General features: G+C 40.8%; 2 protein-coding genes across 2 annotated transcripts in view; both read right to left on the bottom strand.

Moving 5' to 3' along the window:
- Window positions 1-11,395, bottom strand: part of LOC311140697 (D-ribitol-5-phosphate cytidylyltransferase-like) — a 33,032-nt gene extending 21,637 nt beyond the window's left edge. Inside the window, exons 1-5 of the mRNA XM_084175881.1 lie at window positions 10,963-11,395; window positions 10,208-10,484; window positions 9,269-9,418; window positions 1,217-1,321; window positions 860-905 (exon numbers count right to left, since the gene is read on the bottom strand). Coding sequence (XP_084032007.1) covers window positions 860-905; window positions 1,217-1,321; window positions 9,269-9,418; window positions 10,208-10,484; window positions 10,963-11,192 — 808 coding nt within the window. The 5' untranslated portion in view covers window positions 11,193-11,395. The remainder of the gene's footprint in view (window positions 1-859; window positions 906-1,216; window positions 1,322-9,268; window positions 9,419-10,207; window positions 10,485-10,962) is intronic.
- A 2,688-nt stretch (window positions 11,396-14,083) lies between these two features.
- LOC311140701 (sclerostin domain-containing protein 1-like) lies at window positions 14,084-16,272 on the bottom strand (the record flags this gene model as incomplete). Its single annotated transcript, XM_084175885.1, has 2 exons — window positions 14,084-14,828; window positions 16,065-16,272. The coding sequence occupies 2 exons, from the start codon at window positions 16,270-16,272 to the stop codon at window positions 14,380-14,382; spliced, it is 657 nt and encodes a 218-aa protein (XP_084032011.1). The 3' UTR covers window positions 14,084-14,379.
- Between the last annotated feature and the right edge of the window lie 2,662 nt (window positions 16,273-18,934).

Here is an 18,934-nt window from a genome sequence, read left to right on the forward strand (position 1 = left end):
CTCCATTACTTAGCAATGATAATCATCTTTAAACATTGTGAGAATTAATTTACATCATCAGCACTCTGGATTCAACTTGATTTACGTGGGGAAGTGATGTGCCAAAGAAACACGCACACACACAGATGAAGATGTATTCTTGCATATGCTCCAAACACACACAAACAATGAATTCATTCACACACAAAGCTCTCTTGGTATAATTACTATGCTCAATATGTCATAATCCAATTGGTTGGCCCAGGTGCATACAGAGGTAAAGAGTAGGGTTGATGACGTGGCGGCAGGTAGCTTAGTGGTTAAGAGCTTTGTGCCAGTAACCGAAAGGTCGCTGGTTCTAATCACCGAGCCGACTAGGTGAAAAATCTGTCGATGTGCCCTTGAGCAAGGTACTTAACCCTAATTGCTCATGTAAGTCGCTCTGGATAAGAGCGTCTGCTAAATGACTAAAATGTAAATGTAAATGACTTTATGTATGTTTCCCTGATTGTGTAGAGACCATGATGGCCCTGCCCTGACTTGTATGGATGGCATTCACATCACAGACTGCAAACACCCTCCCGTTCTTTCTGACAAACCTAAACAAGACTTCATAGAATATCTTCCTGGGAGAACAATAAGATACTATTCTATTTCTCGTCTACGTCACTCTATTCCATTCTAAACTGTCATTGTCTCACACAGGACAAAACACCTTTACATCACTTATGTTGTATAGAAAATAGTGATAACATGCATTAGGTCTATAAAGTACATGGTTACTGTCTGAGGCAAACAATCATCATGTAAATATTGCACTTAAAAACAGTATAATGATGAAGTTGTGTATAAACATACATACAGATACACAGTCACATACCTTTGACAATGGACTCTGCTGCAGCCAAATCTCTTTTGTAGGTCACCTACAGCACAAATAAACTTAGTTTAACAACATGTTAGCATCAAACCTGCTCTAAAAAGCAAATATATTTAGATTCATAGGCCTTACCCCATTACTGGCTTATTTCAAGGCTATCAAAACCATAAAAACCCTTTACTTTCAGTCATCATATCAAATAGTATTAAATACAATACACAATGTATAAATTCAAATCTGTACTTGTCCCTGTATAACAAACTAGTAATAAGCATACAGTTAGTGCTAAGACAATGGCCTAATTTAGGCTTATAGGCATTGTCCCAAACTGAGTTCCAGTGTCCCAGGCTGGCTCACCTTCCACAGGGTTGGCGGGCCCTCGATGAGCTTGGCATTGGTGCCACAGTACTGCAGAGCCAGATGAAGGCACTCGGTGCCAAACTCAAAGTCCGACTCGCTGCACTATGAGGACAGGACACAAGAGGCATGGGATTGTTGACGATGCATAATAAACTGAGTTAGTTCCTATTTCATAAACATAGTTGAGCAAGTCTTCTGGGGACAAACAAAGAAGAATAGGTCACAAACTCACATCGACCATATTTACATCTAAACAAAATGTTTCACCTAGTCTGCTCGGGGAGTCGAACCAGCGACCTTTCGCCACTAGGCTACCTGCCACCCCAAATCAAACAACAGTTGAGTTAGTTGAGTTCATAACACTTTGGCCCAGTGCAGTGAGAACACATTGGAATCAGATTGCCATTGCTGTAGTTTGCATTGCATTGAAAATGTGATATAAGCGATGAGCTCATGGCTTTTAAGATACTGTGTGTGGACTACAAAGGCTAAAGGCTAACTCATGCTACCTGAGATAATATGTGGGCAATAATTTATTGGGGTTATAAAAGAGAGGGTATTTTTCTCAGGACCCTGGAACTGAAGGAGAAATTACAGGAGAAATATGGTAATTGAACCTGTAGCATTTTCTCCCAGTACAAAGACATACACTGGAGACAGGATAGAGTGTCTCGCCTTTGTCTTTTCAGCCCAGAGTTCTGCCAGGCTCAATGCATGTCAAACTACAAATGTGAGGTTCACGTAGATTTTTTAGAATATGTCCTACAGTGCTAACTTGACAGACACCTTACACTTTCCCAACTTTGATGGACACAAGTGGAGAGGGGGTGGGGGTGGGGCACCCCCCATCGCGCCAGAGCCTCTCGTTCTCACAAATACACTTACATCACTACAAATTTGTCTTAATTTTCGGTGAAATTCTACTTGACTGGCCTTGACACTGATTCACTTGCATAGTGAATGTGCTCTCATTTTCAGAGAGTCAAAGCCAAAATCAACAGGGCTCCCTGGTAATCTAAAATTCGTATGTGCCAGGAACCAAAATAACTGCAGACAAATGGAACTCCAATTGGACCCATACTTCGGCTCTTAGTCAAGGCTTCCTACGTCCTTCAAAACGCTGGTATCTGCATCACCACCTAATGGAGCCAAGGTTCAAATAGCAGAGCTCTGAAGTATCTGGGCTGTTTGAAAAATAAATATGGTGAATTTTTGCACTGACGGATTTGTGATAGACAGAAAAAGCCTTTAAGAATTTATAATGTTTCATCTGTAGGTGCTACAAAGAAAAATGTGTTTCATATGAAGCTTTACCGCTTGCTCTGTAATAGGAGTAGTATTTTGATTTCAGTAATGATTTTCTTACATTAATGTATGAATATTTAAAAATAGAAACATGAACATTGAAAATATACCCTTTTTGATTTGGCAAATGTTTGAATATTGTTGAACATAATATACTCTACAGGCATATCAAAGTTCCAAAGTGGAATCTCTGCTAGTTTTAATGTTATGGACAATTTTATACAGAGAAATTGTAATAGTAGGCAATGTAACCAATCACAGCCCTCCTTTTACTTCTATCATTGCACATCCTGCAAGTCACCAGCAGAGGGCAACTGTTTTGAATTGATTTTCACATCCACTGTTTGTAATGCTTACAAATTGGATCATAACGCTAACAGTAGAAGAGATCCCACTCTAGAACTTTGAAATGCCCGTAGAGTTTATTATGTTCAACAATATATTGAAAAATTAACCAAATCAAAACATTTTCAGTGTTGGGGGTAATGAGTTACAAAAGTATCGCGTTACAGTAATGTATTACTTTTATGAGTAATATAACAAGATACTGCGTTCAAATATTGTAATACTATTAGTTACTTTTTCAAAATAACGTGTCTGATACTGGCAAATTGGGCCACCTTGATTGGTACACTTAATTATTTATTGTAAAGAAGGATAATTGAGAGAGTACATGAGTAAATAATATATATTCATGATAAACTTCAATTATTCATACAAATTAAATGTATTAAAACACTCTAGGTATTTTTGTGGAACATTCATAATTAATGATCTACACAAAATACTCTCCCATGTCAAAGTGGAAGAGAAATACTAACATTTATAAAAGAAAATATGAAAAATAAAACACTCATATCTTGATTAGATAAGTATTCAACCCCCTGAGTCAACACCTTAGAATCACCTTTTGCAGCTGTGAGTCTTTCTGGCTAAGTCTCTAAGAGCTTTCCACACCCGGATTGTGCAACATTTGCCCATTATTCTTTTCAAAATTCTTCAAGCTCTGTCAAATTGGTTGACGATCATTGCTAGACAACCATTTTTAAGTCTTGCCATAGATTTTCAAGCAGATTTAAATCAAAAACTGTAACTCGGCCACTCAGGAACATTTACTGTCTTCTTGGTCAGCAACTCCAGTGTAGATTTGGCCTTGGGTTTTAGGTTATTGTCCTGCTGAAAGGTGAATTTATCTCCCAGCGTCTGGTGGAAAGCATACTGAACCAGGTTTTCCTCTAGGATTTATCCTGTGCTTAGCTCTATTCCGTTTTTTCTTTTTTTACCTGAAAAACTCCCCAGTCCTTAAAGATTACAAGCATTCCCATAACATGATCCAGCCACCACTATGCTTGAAAATATGAGTGGTAGTCAGTAATGTGTTGTATTGGATTTGCCCCAAACATAACACTTTGTATTCAGGACAATAAGGGAATTGCTTTGCCACATTTTTTGCAGTATTACTTTAGTGCCTTGTTGCAAAAAGGATGCATATTTTGGGATATTTTATATTCTGTAAAGGATTACTTGTTTTCACTCTGTCAATTAGGTTAGTATTGTGGAGTAATTACAATGTTGATCCATCCTCAGTTTTCTCCTATAACAGCCATTAAACTCTGTAACTGTTTTAAAGTCACCATTGGCCTCGTGGTGAATTCACCGAGCGATTTCCTTCCTCTCCGGCAACTTAGCTAGGAAGGACGCCTGAATCTGTGTAGTGACTGGGTGTACACCATCCAAAGTGTAAGTTAATAACTTCACCATGCTCAGATGGATATTCAATGTCTGCTTTTTATAACAAAATTACCCATCTACCAATAGGTGCCCTTCTTTGCGAGGCATTGGAAAACCTCTGTGGTATTTGTGGTTGAATCTGTGTTTGAAATTCACTGCTTGACTGAGGGACCTTACAGAGAATTGTATGTGTGGGGTACAGAGATGAGGTAGTCATTCAAAAATCATGGTAAAAACTATTATTGCACACAGTCCATTTATTATGCACATTTTTACTTGTGAACTTATTTAGGCTTGCCATAACAAAGGGGTTGAATACTTGTTGACAAGACATTTCAGCTTTTTATTTTCTATTAATTTGTAAACATTTCAAAAAACATAATTCCACTTTGACATTATGGGGTATTGTGTGTAAGCCAGTGACAAAAACATCTAAATGTAATCCATTTTAAATTCAGGCTGTAACACAACAAAATGTGAAAAAAGTCAAGGGGTGTGAACACTTTCTGAAGGCACTGTACCTGTATGGTTATGTATATAGATAGCTAGGGGTTTTTATTGTTGGTGAGGTCATATCTTTCTAAGTAAAATGAAGCTATGCTAGCTCTCTCTAGCAAGCTAGCTGATAGCAGATTTAAGAAAAATGAAATGGAACATTTGATCCTATTTAGAAAATGGATTTCTGTTAAGAAAACATGTATTTCATAATACCCCAAAATAGTATTTATGCTAGAGGAGTGTCAGTTTGAAAGTAACAGTGTCTCCCAGTTTGACATTAGGCAATTGGCAGCAGCATACCACCCTGCAACTCACTGTTGGCTTGCCTCTGAAACTAAGCAGGGTTGGTCCTGGTTGGTCCCTGGATGGGAGACCAGATGATGCTTGAAGTGGTGTTGGAGGGCCAGTAGGAGGCACTCGTTCCTCTGGTCAAAAAAATTAATAAAATCCCATTGCCCCAGGGCAGTGATTGGGGACATTGCCCAGTGTAGGGTGCCGTCTTTCGGATGAGATGTTAAACCTCTGTGGTCACTAAATATACCATGGCACTTATTGTAAGAGTAGGGGTGTTAACCCCATATTCCTGGCTAAATTCCCCAACCTGTCCCTAATCATCCCCAGCTTCCAATTGGCTCATTCATCCCCTGTAACCATTCCCCAGGTCGTTGCTGTAAATGAGAATGTGTTCTCAGTCAACTTACCTGGTAAAATAAGTGTTATAAAAATAATGGGACAACGTCAAAATTGTCATAATTTAAAAAGGTGTGAGTAGTATGAAAGCCACTTAGAGTCAATTTGATTCTCAATTACATCCCATTACAAAATACACTGCTCAAAAAAATTAAGGGAACACTTAAACAACACAATGTAACTCCAAGTCAATCACACTTCTGTGAAATCAAACTGTCCACTTAGGAAGCAACACTGATTGACAATAAATTTCACATGCTGTTGTGCAAATGGAATAGACAACAGGTGGAAATTATAGGCAATTAGCAAGACACCCCCAATAAAGGAGTGGTTCTGCAGGTGGTGACCACAGACCACTTCTCAGTTCCTATGCTTCCTGGCTGATGTTTTGGTCACTTTTGAATGCTGGCGGTGCTTTCACTCTAGTGGTAGCATGAGACGGAGTCTACAACCCACACAAGTGGCTCAGGTAGTGCAGCTCATCCAGGATGGCACATCAATGCGAGCTGTGGCAAGAAGGTTTGCTGTGTCTGTCAGCGTGGTGTCCAGAGCATGGAGGCGCTACCAGGAGACAGGCCAGTACATCAGGAGACGTGGAGGAGGCTGTAGGAGGGCAACAACCCAGCAGCAGGACCGCTACCTCCACCTTTGTGCAAGGAGGAGCAGGAGGAGCACCGCCAGAGCCCTGCAAAATGACCTCCAGCAGGCCACAAATGTGCATGTGTCTGCTCAAACGGTCAGAAACAGACTCCATGAGGGTGGTATGAGGGCCCGACGTCCACAGGTGGGGGTTGTGCTTACAGCCCAACACCGTGCAGGACGTTTGGCATTTGCCAGAGAACACCAAGATTGGCAAATTCGCCACTGGCGCCCTGTGCTCTTCACAGATGAAAGCAGGTTCACACTGAGCACATGTGACAGACGTGACAGAGTCTGGAGACGCCGTGGAGAACGTTCTGCTGCCTGCAACATCCTCCAGCATGACCGGTTTGGCGGTGTGTCATTCATGGTGTGGGGTGGCATTTCTTTGGGGGGCCGCACAGCCCTCCATGTGCTCGCCAGAGGTACCCTGACTGACATTAGGTACCGAGATGAGATCCTCAGACCCCTTGTGAGACCATATGCTGGTGCGGTTGGCCCTGGGTTGCTCCTAATGCAAGACAATGCTAGACCTCATGTGGCTGGAGTGTGTCAGCAGTTCCTGCAAGAGGAAGGCATTGATGCTATGGACCGCCCATTCCCCAGACCTGAATCCAATTGAGCACATCTGGGACATCATGTCTCGCTCCATCCACCAACGCCACGTTGCACCACAGACTGTCCAGGAGTTGGCGGATGCATTAGTCCAGGTCTGGGAGGAGATCCCTCAGGAGACCATCCGCCACCTCGTCAGGAGCATGCCCAGGCGTTGTAGGGAGGTCATACAGGCACGTGGAGGCCATACACACTACTGAGCCTCATTTTTACTTGTTTTAAGGACATTACATCAAAGTTGGATCAGCCTGTAGTGTGGTTTTCCACTTTAATTTTGAGTGTGACTCCAAATCCAGACCTCCATGGGTTGATAAATTGGATTTCCATTGATAATTTGTGTGTGATTTTGTTGTCAGCACATTCAACTATGTAAAGAAAAAAGTATTTAATAAGATTATTTCATTCATTCAGATCTAGGATGTGTTATTTTAGTGTTCCCTTAATTTTTTTGAGCAGTGTATGTTGTAATGAGACACTGAATATCCTTTCTTCGTTTTTTTTAATAACCTTAGCATTATTTAATAATAATAATAATAATATGCCATTTAGCAGACATTTAACTCAGAACACTGTCATTTTACATACCACTATGCCTCTGGAGGCACATGTCATTATACGGGATGCCACACCCACAAAGATGATGTCATTCCCATTGAACCCATTGTTTGTCATCACATACTTCCTCACTAACACATAGTCATTGATTGTTGATTATGTTATTGTACATATTTAAAGATATATATTACAAAGCTTAAGAGTCCCACTTTTCTCTGTGTCCCATTTAACCAATACTCACCCTATATGGAATTGTTCCACAAAAATGTGTTAAAGAGGAGACATTTATACTCATTATGATAAAACATAAAGAACCATAAATAATATTTAATATGTTCTAACGCAATTTCCATATAAACAATTGAAATCTGATTAAAGTAATTCAAAACGGAAAAGTGCCTCTTATCACAACAAAATTATATATTGATAAAACTAACACATCAAAGGAATATTGTCCATAAACATCTGGCAGCTTTACAAAAATATATATAGCCTACATATTAAAGCCATTAAATACAGGCTATCAATCACAACAAGTCCGACTTCAAATGCCGACCTCAAAATTCAAATAACCGGTGCATTAACTGACCGCGGGCGAATGCAAACTATGTCAGATAAATCCTACACATAATAATGCATTGAAATACAAGGCATATAATCAAAGGGATTACTTAACATCAAGGACCTACAGTATGTAAGTCAAACAAAATCGACCAAACAACGGCAAAAAGTACCAAAGGAAAATCTACACCTTCGCTCATCTGATAGCCTACAGGTAGGCCTATAGTCGAGCTTCGTGCTGAATAGACAGCGTAAAAAAATATATATATAACGAGTAATAAGTAATAGATTGCTTTTCCAAGTAACGAATCCAAACATTGTTCATGTTTATATTTTTCAATATTCATAATTATTATAAGAAAATTGTTATTGAAATCAAAATACTACTCATTCTACAGAGCAAGCGGTAAAGCTTGATATGACACCAATGTTTTGTAGCACCTACAGATGAATCATTATTGAGTCTTAAAGGAGGCCTGGATAAGGCCAAAATTTGAATTACGCTTTCAAATAAAAATGTCAAATATATGTCAACAATCCTTCCTCCAAACGACCAAATCGTCTCACATGTTAAGAAAATAAATCACAGACAGTTAGACCTGTAGTAACCATGTTACTTCAATGTTATATTTACGTTACCTTTACCAAAGCCAAGAGGTATTTTTCTTTTGTTCGACAGTGATACGCTTCACAGTGCCAGAGAATATTAATGTGTAATTTCTTTCCCAGACATAATCACGCCGTAGTGAAAATGAAGGCACCCTCACCACAAACTCTTCAGCTTGAAACCCAGCAGGTTCAAGCACATCTGGTGAACAATGGACGACTGTAAAGACTTGGTGTGATGTATGAGAATCATAAAGTCTTTTGTCATTTAGTCGCATTGCTGGGCATAATTATTTCTCAAGCATAAATCTCTCTCTGACTGTCATTTTATGTGATTCGAGGGACCTTTTAAAGCAATTATTTGACATTGAGAGGGAACATTAAAAACCTGCAGGACATGACTAGTGCTCGATATGGAAAAAGGTTTTGCAGACATCCAAGGTTCTCTATTTCCCTGACCAGAGGTGAAGACAACTTCACAAAAACATTATCTAAACGTGAGAACTTACTACTGTACAAGGCTAGGTTTGGACAAGGTGCATCCTTGTTGGCATATTTCCATTTAAGAAAATCATTCAATAGTTTGTTGTTTTATCAGTCACATCCCTAATTCAAATGTGCATGGGAAACATAGTCATTTTTAGCCAGGTCAAACAGACTGACCGGTGCACTCACGTTCTGTTTAATTGAAACAGAATGTGCGTTATCGTGAGATCAGGCTGGGTTCGCGGGGCTATGTATTTTTTACATAGCCCCTAAAATGGGCTACCAGTTTTTATTGACTGGACCTTGGGTAGACTACAAGTGATGTTTGTGTACAAGAGCTGCCTAGTGCCTACAAGTACCTACCCTCTGATAAGCCTGGTAGATTACATCATAGATGAATCCCTGGGGCATCTCACTGGCTCTGTACTTGGTTCTCTCCAGAGAATGGTCCAGGTAGCCCTCCAATGTGGTAGCAATCACCGTGGAAACCAGAGGTCGGATAGCCCCAGCAGCCTGCAAAATAATAAACAGATCGGAATACGTCATTCTTTTTTATTCTTTATGGCAAACACACACATCAATCCAAAATGTATCAAATGGTTCCAATCCTGTTGTGTCTTCAGGCTTACCACACTAGCTCTAACCATGGCTGGATAACAACAATACATCCTAGCTAAACAACAGCTTGTGCACACAATGCCTTTCCTGTACAATTGGAAGTTCTTAATGAACAACATTCCCGAGATCATATTTTCTTGTGACCATGACATGATTGAGGATGGAAATCCCCATTGTGCCAAGAATAAGTATGGTCAATGAGATAGTGGGTGCAAAATGACTTGCAAATGGAATGAAAGCAAACGTATTATGTGTGTTACACATGTTGTTAAAATCCAAATTAATCTCTTGCTCTTCGGAGAAGACTGACATTTTATCATGATCGGGGATACTGGCAAGTTAATGAAGACCAGACTGCTGGCTTTGAGAGTCAGTCACTTACACCCACCCACCCACACACACACACAGTAAATGTCAGCCCAAATGTCAGAGCTCCTGCGCTCACTTCTCACTTTTGTGACCAGCCTTCAACAATATCATGTCACAGCAAGTAAAATTGAAATATGAATCACCATCTAAACATAGATGTCTTCCTTACCTACTAATATCAGCCAATGTGGTTTTCATGTGTGATGGCTTACAGTAGGTGTACATGGCTACAGTTGAGAGCAATGAATCAGTACATCTGAGCCCCACTGACTGTGTTGGGGTGGAAGAGATAGAGAAGTTTGAATATGTACAAACCCCTTGCTCTTTGGCAGCCATTGTTATCTTGTGGAGGAAGTCCTCTTCCACAAAGGGCCGCACTGCATCATGGATGATTACCACCTTTGGTTTGACGCGGGCCGTACCATCCTCTCCCTCACTGAGGGCCCGGACCCCATTGAATATAGATCTGTGGCGAGTAGATCCACCATGTACCACTAGGACCTTTCTGTGGTGGAAGCGGTGGATAATGTCCATCATCAGGTCGAGGCTCTCCTTGGCAACCACCACAACAATGCTTTGGATCCATGGCACTCTGTCAAAGAAACAGTGTGTATAGTCATAAGTCAACACCTTTCGTACTGTGGTTAGAACATATAATTCTTGTTGAGTATTTTTGTTTCATTACTTGTGTCATGACTTGTTATATTACCATACATAACACATTCTGGTGCAATTATTTGCATACATTACTTCAACAGAATTCCACTGAAATGGTCACTATGGAACAAAGATACATAGTAGTATCAAGAACAAGTAGGCTGTAGAAAGTTGTTGGAAGTTGTAGAAAGACTCAAAATTGGAATGTGTTACCTGATGGCTTCAGTAAAAATCTATTGAATAGGATAATGAGACATTACAAAATCTTAATTGATTCAACGATAACATAAAAGCGCTTGACACCCCAGTGAAGTGGTTTGTTTACATGTGGCTACTGTCTCGTGCAGTGACAAGATTAAGGGGCAGGGACAGATATGTTTTTGCATGCAAACATTCGACACTTCAAGTGTTACCTCTCGAAAGTTTGAATTGTGTAGCTTATAAGAGGTCTGTTGAGAAACGTGCAGAACTGTTTGGGTGTCAGTAGCCCCGTTCTTTCTCCACTGCCACCGGCTGGAAGAACCACAGCTACCGGGAAATCGACGATGCAAAGTCCCGCAATGTGCTTGTCCAACCGGGCTTCGCTTGCTGAGAAATGCCCTGGTTCAACAGGCCTGTCCATGTCGCCCGTTTCCTCTTGCATGCTTCAGGGCAATTGATTCATTTGAAGTCAAAACCGACTAATGGTGATATCACGAGTACATCCTACCGGTATCCCCGTATACAGTTTCATTCATTCCTTTATGGGAGGAGTAGCGTAGACTTGTGATTGACTCGATTTGTATCGTGCTACGTTGCAGCCAGAGTGCTACGCTTGCGCGCTGTCAAGGAAGCCCCATGCCAGCTATGCGTCACTAATGTTATCTGTGGGGTCTTTGCTGATGTTCTATGTATTTGTGGTTATTTATGACATCATTTTGCTTATACTGCATGCTTTCATGTCTTTTTAATTTTAACTGCTTGATGCAATTGAGCATACATTTACATTTTAGTCATTTAGCAGATGCACTTATCCATAGTGACTTATAGGAGCAATTAGGGTTAAGTGCCTTGCTTAAGGGCACATCCACAGATGTTTCAGTCGGCTCAGGGTTTCCAACCAGCAACCTTTCAGTTACTGGCCCAACGCTCTTAACCGCTAGGCTACCTGGCGCATATTCATTTATTTATTCAAACTTGCTTGATCTGGTGCAAAAGTAAAGTATAACTAGTGTGATATGATAATTGTATGTGTAGGCCTATACTATATGGGGTTACTTGACCTACAGCGTATTCGGAAAGTATTCAGACCCCTTGACTTTTTCCACATTTTGTTAAGTTACAGCCTTATTCTAAAATGGATTAAATAAATACAAATCCTCATCAATCTACACACAATGCCCCATAATGACAAAGCGAAAACAGGTTTTTAGACATTTTTGCAAATGTATTAAAAATAAAAAACGGAAATACCTTATTTACATAAGTATTCAGACCCTTTGCTATGAGATTCGAAATTGAGCTCAGGTGCATCCTGTTTCCATTGATCATCCTTGAGATGGTTCTACAACTTGATTGGAGTCCACCTGTGGTAAATTCAATTGATTGGACATGATTTGGAAAGGCACACACCTGTCTATATAAGGTCCCACAGTTGACAGTGCATGTCAGAGAAAAAACCAAGCCAAAAGGTTGAAGGAATTGTCTGTAGAGCGCCGAGACAGGATTGTGTCGAGGCACAGATCTGGGGAGGGGTACCAAAAAATGTCTGCAGCTTTGAAGGTCCCCAAGAACACAGTGGCATCCATAATTCTTAAATGGAAGAAGTTTGGACCACCAAGACTCTTCCTAGAGCTGACCGCCCAGCCAAACTGAGCAAGTGGGGGAGAAGGGCCTTGGTCAGGGAGGTGACCAAGAACCCGATGGTCACTCTGACAGAGCTCCAGAGTTCCTCTGTGGAGATGGGAGAACCTTCCAGAAAGACAACTATCTCTGCAGCACTCCACCAATCAGGCATTTATGGTAGAGTGGCCAGACAGAAGCCACTCCTCAGTAAAAGGCACACGACAGCCCGCTTGGAGTTTGCCAAAAGGCACCTAAAGGACTCTCAGACCATGAGAAACAAAATTCTCTGGTCTGATGAAACCAAGATTGAACTCTTTGTCCTGAATGTCAAGCGTCATGTCTGGAGGAAACCTGGCACCATCCCTACAGTGAAGCATGGTGGTGGCAGCATCGTGCTGAGGGGATGTTTTTCAGCGGCAGGGACTGGAAGATTAGTCAGGATCGAGGGAAAGATGAATGGAGCAAAGTACAGAGAGATCCTTGATGAAAACCTGCTCCAGAGCGCTCAGGACCTCAGACTGGGGCGAAGGTTCACCTTCCAACAGGACAATGACCCTAAGCACACAGCCAAGACAACACAGGAGTGGATTCGGGACAAGTCTCTGAATGTCTTTGAGTGGCCCAGCCAGAGCCCGGACTTGAACCCGATCGAACATCTCTGGAGATACCTGAAAATAGCTGTGCAGCGATGCTCCCCATCCAACCTGACAGAGCTTGAGAGGATCTGCAGAGAAGAATGGGAGAAACTCCCCAAATACAGGTGTGCCACGCTTGTAGCGTCATACCCAAGATGAAGAAAAAAAAATTATGCACTCACTAACTGGAAGTCGCTCTGGATAAGAGCGTCTGCTAAATGACTAAAATGTAAAGACTCTAGGCTGTAATCGCTGCCAAATGTGCTTCAACAAAGTACTGAGTAAAGGGTCTGAATACTTTCCGTTTAAAAAATAATAATAATTACAAACCTGTTTTGGCTTAGTCATTATGGGGTATTGTGTGTAGATTAATGACGGGAAAAATAATTTTATAAATTTTAGAATGCGGCTGTACAGTAACAAAATGTGGAAAAAGTCAAGGGGTCTGAAAACTTTCCGAATGCATGCTTGAAAGTCCATCTAGTGGTCCATAGAGCAATTTGGGCTAGGCCTACAGATTTGTAGGTGGTCGACATGCGCTGCCACCCAAGATATGTTTATAACTAAATGACTATGTGTAAGTAGCCTACAACAGGACATGGATTAACATCAATGAAACAAGAACTTGAATATGGCCCCCGGGACATAAAATAATTGCAGGGGGAACATCAAGGGCAGGCCTCGTTGTCAATAAAGTATGCAAAGTATGCATGTATTGGAAGTTAATAATACTGGGTAATATTCTATTTTAAAGTGGCAAAGTAGGTCTCTAAAGTAAGAACCAACATACAATGAGGTGAAGTTTGTGTTAACATTTATTATTTTTTCAATGAAACATGAGCAATGACAAATATGTGTGATGCATATAAAAGGTTTATCAAATGAATAGCAATACAAAATATATATTACATCATATACATCTTATAGAAAACATTTATACATATGTTATCATACTTCAGAGGACTATATGATACTATATATGTACACATATTTACATTGTGTTGTGTATTTGTGGTGCTTTTGTGTTGGGAAATCCCTTTTCATGCAGAGCTTATTTTATTACATTATATTGGCTGTAAAACTGTGTTTGCATAATGGAGTGAAGTGCAGGTTTACATTGTCATACAAGATCTTGAATGATGTGAGTTATCTTAAAGTTCCAGACAGTTCAATTGGTCATGATGACCCCATTTAGGTTCATTTCATCTAATTAGCTAATGACTTAATGGTGCCCATTGGTCCTCAGATGTAGAAGGCCACCAATGCCATTCACATTTACAAAGTCACTCTCAGTGGTCCTCCTCACAACAAGCCAGTCCCAATAAGAGATAATCCAAGACCACAGTCACTGAGGCATTCTGCAGTCCTGCCTTAGGGCTCTGCTTCATGCCAGTTCTCGTTTAGCTTGATCTTCCCTAGCCTCCTATTGGCTTTGGCTTTGTGTTTGTGGAGAAGCTGGGGCTGAGATAAGGTAGGCTCCTTAAGCTTCATATGGCTTGACTCGTTGTGTTTCCGGGAGTACCTCTTACACTTGCATGAGGTGACCACTGTGATTTTGTATGTTCTTGTGCTGCCGTCTTGGCACTGCAGCTGGATGCGTTGGGTGCGCGTCTTGTCGTTGACACAGCGCCAGTCCTGACTGTTCCTCCGGCTCCAGAACTTTCTGCCGTAGCCACCACCGATCCAGTTGGGAAGCATCTGAGCGGGGAGGCACTCGCCAGCACATACTAGCTCCTTTATGGGGTTGATGCTTGTGCATTGGCCATCAGAGATGTACTTGGTGGACCTCAGCTCTCTACAGCCAACTTGGCTTCTCTGATCTGTAAGAGAGAGAAACAGAAAAACGATGAGTATCAAACCACTTTGAACATCTAGTGAAGATTAAAACATCATTTTGTAGCCCCAAACTATTTGGTTTCACTTTGAATTCTACTGCAGGTAACATAAAAGGGTTTTGATCAGAAAACATTAAAAACACAGCCGTCTTGGTCTATTTGGTTCATTTTGAGGTTTTTGGCACAGACTGTAAGCCTATACCGATTACTCGCTTGTAGAGAGGAAATGGTGCATTGCTCTTGCATGAGAGGAAGGGCTTTAGTGTTCTGAGCTATGTCAATGGAGCTGGCTTTCTAATAGGATTATCAGCGGGCAACTGGTAAAACTATCAGCATTGTTCTGCTCCAGGCTACAGCTCCTCACTCACACTGTAATCCAAGCCAGGGCCCCATTCACAGACTGCCATACACCTCTGTGACAATGTGCCCCCTTCTCTATGACAGAGTTTGATGAATGAAGAGAGGAGAGGCTCCTTTTCTCTCCTTCATGTTCGGGGTCCTGAGAGAGCTCAAGTCAAACAGCGCCACAATCACAGACTTCCTGTGCATAGGAACACACCTCCATTCAGTGGCGCTGACACACGATCACTCCCCAAACACTAGCCTGGCTGCCCTGGGTGACTCATCACTACTGCCCTGCTTGGACGCCTGCCAGGAGTGTGTGTGTGTGTGTGTGTGTGTGTGTGTGTGTGTGTGTGTGTGTGTGTGTGTGTGTGTGTGTGTATTGAAGATCATTGTGCCAAGTTTGCCTGGTCTCACTCAGTTAGGGCATCTGATACTGTCTCTGGAGAGTGTCACTACTTAGCTACTGACCAGAGCTGATCTTATCCATTTCTATTGTACTATGAAATACTAAATATGAATATAAATAAGATATATTTCATAGGCCCACTATATATATATATATATATATATATATATATATATATATATATAACAGCTGGTTGTAGTTTTAACAGTTACATTTTTACATTAAGAATGTAGTATATTCATTGCCTATTTATTTTGCTTATTTACTATCTTCTACATTTCAGATATCATGTAGAGAACACCATCTCAACAAGCTAATTGTAGAACCCTCTATAAATCTGCTTGTGCTGGAATAAATCTGGCTATGCACTTGTCTTGAAATTTAAAAAGTTTTAAAAAGTTTAAAACCAAGTCAAAATAGTTAAAAACCTTAAAGCACAATTTCTCAATGTTTTGAGAAACAGTACTCACCAACTCTATCGTTCCCAGCAGTATTTCCCGCGCCTCTCCCGCCGTTTCTTGCCCGATTTAAAGAGACATTGCTCGGGGCATCTTGCACAGGGGTATCCACGTGCGAGTATAGGATCTCCGTAGCATCATTCTTGAACGCCTGGCAACTCCTCACAAGAATACAAAACAAGAATACCAGGTGGCACGACTCGCATGCACTCAAGTGCATGTTTGCTTCTGTGAATGTAAGGAATAAGCAGATCCCCTGTCAGTAAACTGATTCTGTGCCTCTGACGTCTGCGGCAGAGATATGTCTGCGGCAGAGATACTACATTCTGGGCATTTATATTGGCCTGCCCGCGTCTTGTTTTGGCAACGGCTCAGGTGCACATCATGGGGTCTCTTGACTGAAGCCTGGGCGTAACTGGATAACCACGCCCATTTGTCTGTGCGCTGCAGAGCCAGTGCGTCTACAACATCTGGAATGATCCTGTTCCTGTCACTCCAATTGATGGGATTTGGTGCTATTGAGTAATTTCTGCTTCATTATAATTATAAGTCAGATCGCAATCTATTCATCACATTTAATCTATTCAAAATATTAGAAGAGCCCCCACTTTTGGTCTCTGCAATAATGTGTTCCTTTTCTGTTCCTTTTTTTTTTTTTTGCCTATCTCAATTTTATATTCCCTCGTCATTTAATCATCTTCCATGTTCTGACATACAGTCTCACCTATTCTCTTAATTCAAAAATGAAATCTGATATGGTCTGTGTCATTTGCTTTCGGTCTCTGTCATTCTCTTCCTCTCGACCTCTCAATCCCCTGTCATGTTTACGGCGAATGATTGGAGTGCCTAGACTACCTGGAGTCTTTGTGTGTGCGCGCTACTTATGTCAACGAGAGATATAATTACTTCTGTGGGAGCATTCACTTCAGCCTTGTCTTCCAGATTTGAAAAGAAGTGTCACACATAAACACTAATTGTTACTCATGTGAATTAAATCTGATTCACTTTTGTTCAGTGTCATTATCATATGAACCTTAAATATAGGATCCTCCTTCCTCCTGTGTAGAATACCACAAACGCATCGAAAGCAAAGCAGATGCACTGTATCTTGTGATATAATATCTGCCTGGATACATGTAAGGGTGAAGCCATAATACATTGTTTACACTATTGTTGATTTTGTAACTAGCAGCCTTGTCTCTTTTTACTCACATGGAAGGAATATTTCACTAAAAAAGCTCTTTCTCCTCACTTCCGCCACAAAATAAAGACAATTCCACAATTTTATCCCAAGAGACTAGTAGTACATGGGTGGCTTTCCTATCTACAGTCCTTTAGGTGATGGTGTGAATGATGCAGAAGTTCATATGATATGCCACTGTCATGTTTCTCCCATCTAAAGGAGCAGAAAGCTGAGATAGCCCCTCTCTATGTGTCCAGACCATGGAGACAGTGACATATAGAAGTAGATTGGGTGAGAGAATCCTGTGGGAAACAAAGGGACAGGCATACAATCCCACACACGTTCCTGCACGCACAAATACGCATGCATGCACACACACACACACACACACACACACACCTGTATTAGCAGGAAGGACCCTCATGTGGTAATAGGAGGTGGGATGGGGGGACTAGAGAGTGACAAAAGGAATGCATAACATGGGAACAAAGCCAAGAGACAAAGTTCATGGAAGCGTAGAATTCACTATGAATCCCCAAGGAAGCCCATTGTGTAAATGCAGACAATGGATTTGAGTCTTGTTCAAGAGTGAGAGCTGTTCTTTGTTTGCCCTTAGCCACCAGATTTAAGGTACTCATTTCATTTTCCCAATGGTATATTATTATTGATATGAATTATGTAAAAATTGTGAAATATCTCAATTTACTGTGATGAATAGAATTGTGAACTTGGGCTACAATTCAATAATAGGCCCACGATAATGTAATGAAATAAATGCATGCAATGTAGGGAAAACCAATGTCATTCTGAACCTTTGTCAACCAACAGTCAATACACAAGGTAGAGATAGTATGCCATCTAGTGACCAGTTGTTGCCATCATTGAAGGAATTTAATTGCAGCATGAGTAATAATGTCATCTCATTTTACATTTTAGTCATTTAGCAGACGCTCTTATCCAGAGCGACTTACAGTTAGTGCACACATTTTCATACTGGCCCCCCGTGGGAAACGAACCCACAACCCTGGCGATGCAAGCGCCATGCTCTACCAACTGAGCTACACGGGGCATGTTACGAATGTTATCATTTAGCAAAATATATCAATTATTGCCTCCTGTCCAAGAAAAACCCAAATAGCATGGGAATAAATACATTTCAGAAACCTGTGCAATCTGAGGCTGAGCAAGAGAACAGATTTCTTTGTTTGTTATGACTCAAAATGAAAACAGGGGTTTCCTGGTTACAGGTAGACCTAGTAGGGTGGTTAGTCTGGTTTGGTTTGTCCTTCATAGGTGACAGACATGGAGGTGTGTGAGAAGGTCTGTGTCTGAATTACTATACTTAATTTATCTTACCTAAAAGATCGCTCAAATATTTTGAAGATGTAATGATATTTAGAATGTTACTGCATATTTCTACAGGGCATTGATGATGCTCTCCAGAAGAATGGAATCAGGAGGGACATTGATGTCTGTCAACTTTACCTTGCCAAAAAGTAGTCTTATCATAACTTCTCTATGGAATCTATAACTTACGAATTTCAAATGAGGCCCTATTCATTGAAAGGCTGTAGATGTGATGTGACCTGTAAATTATAATTTGTTTGAAAATATCAATCATGTCAGTATATGCCAGTATTATGTTACATAAAATGCTTTTATGCAAATTAACGAAATTTTAGTATAGAGGACTCGTCAA

Source organism: Coregonus lavaretus (assembly GCF_964263955.1).
Source record: "Coregonus lavaretus genome assembly, chromosome: 13".
NCBI classification, from domain to species: Eukaryota; Metazoa; Chordata; class Actinopteri; order Salmoniformes; family Salmonidae; genus Coregonus; species Coregonus lavaretus.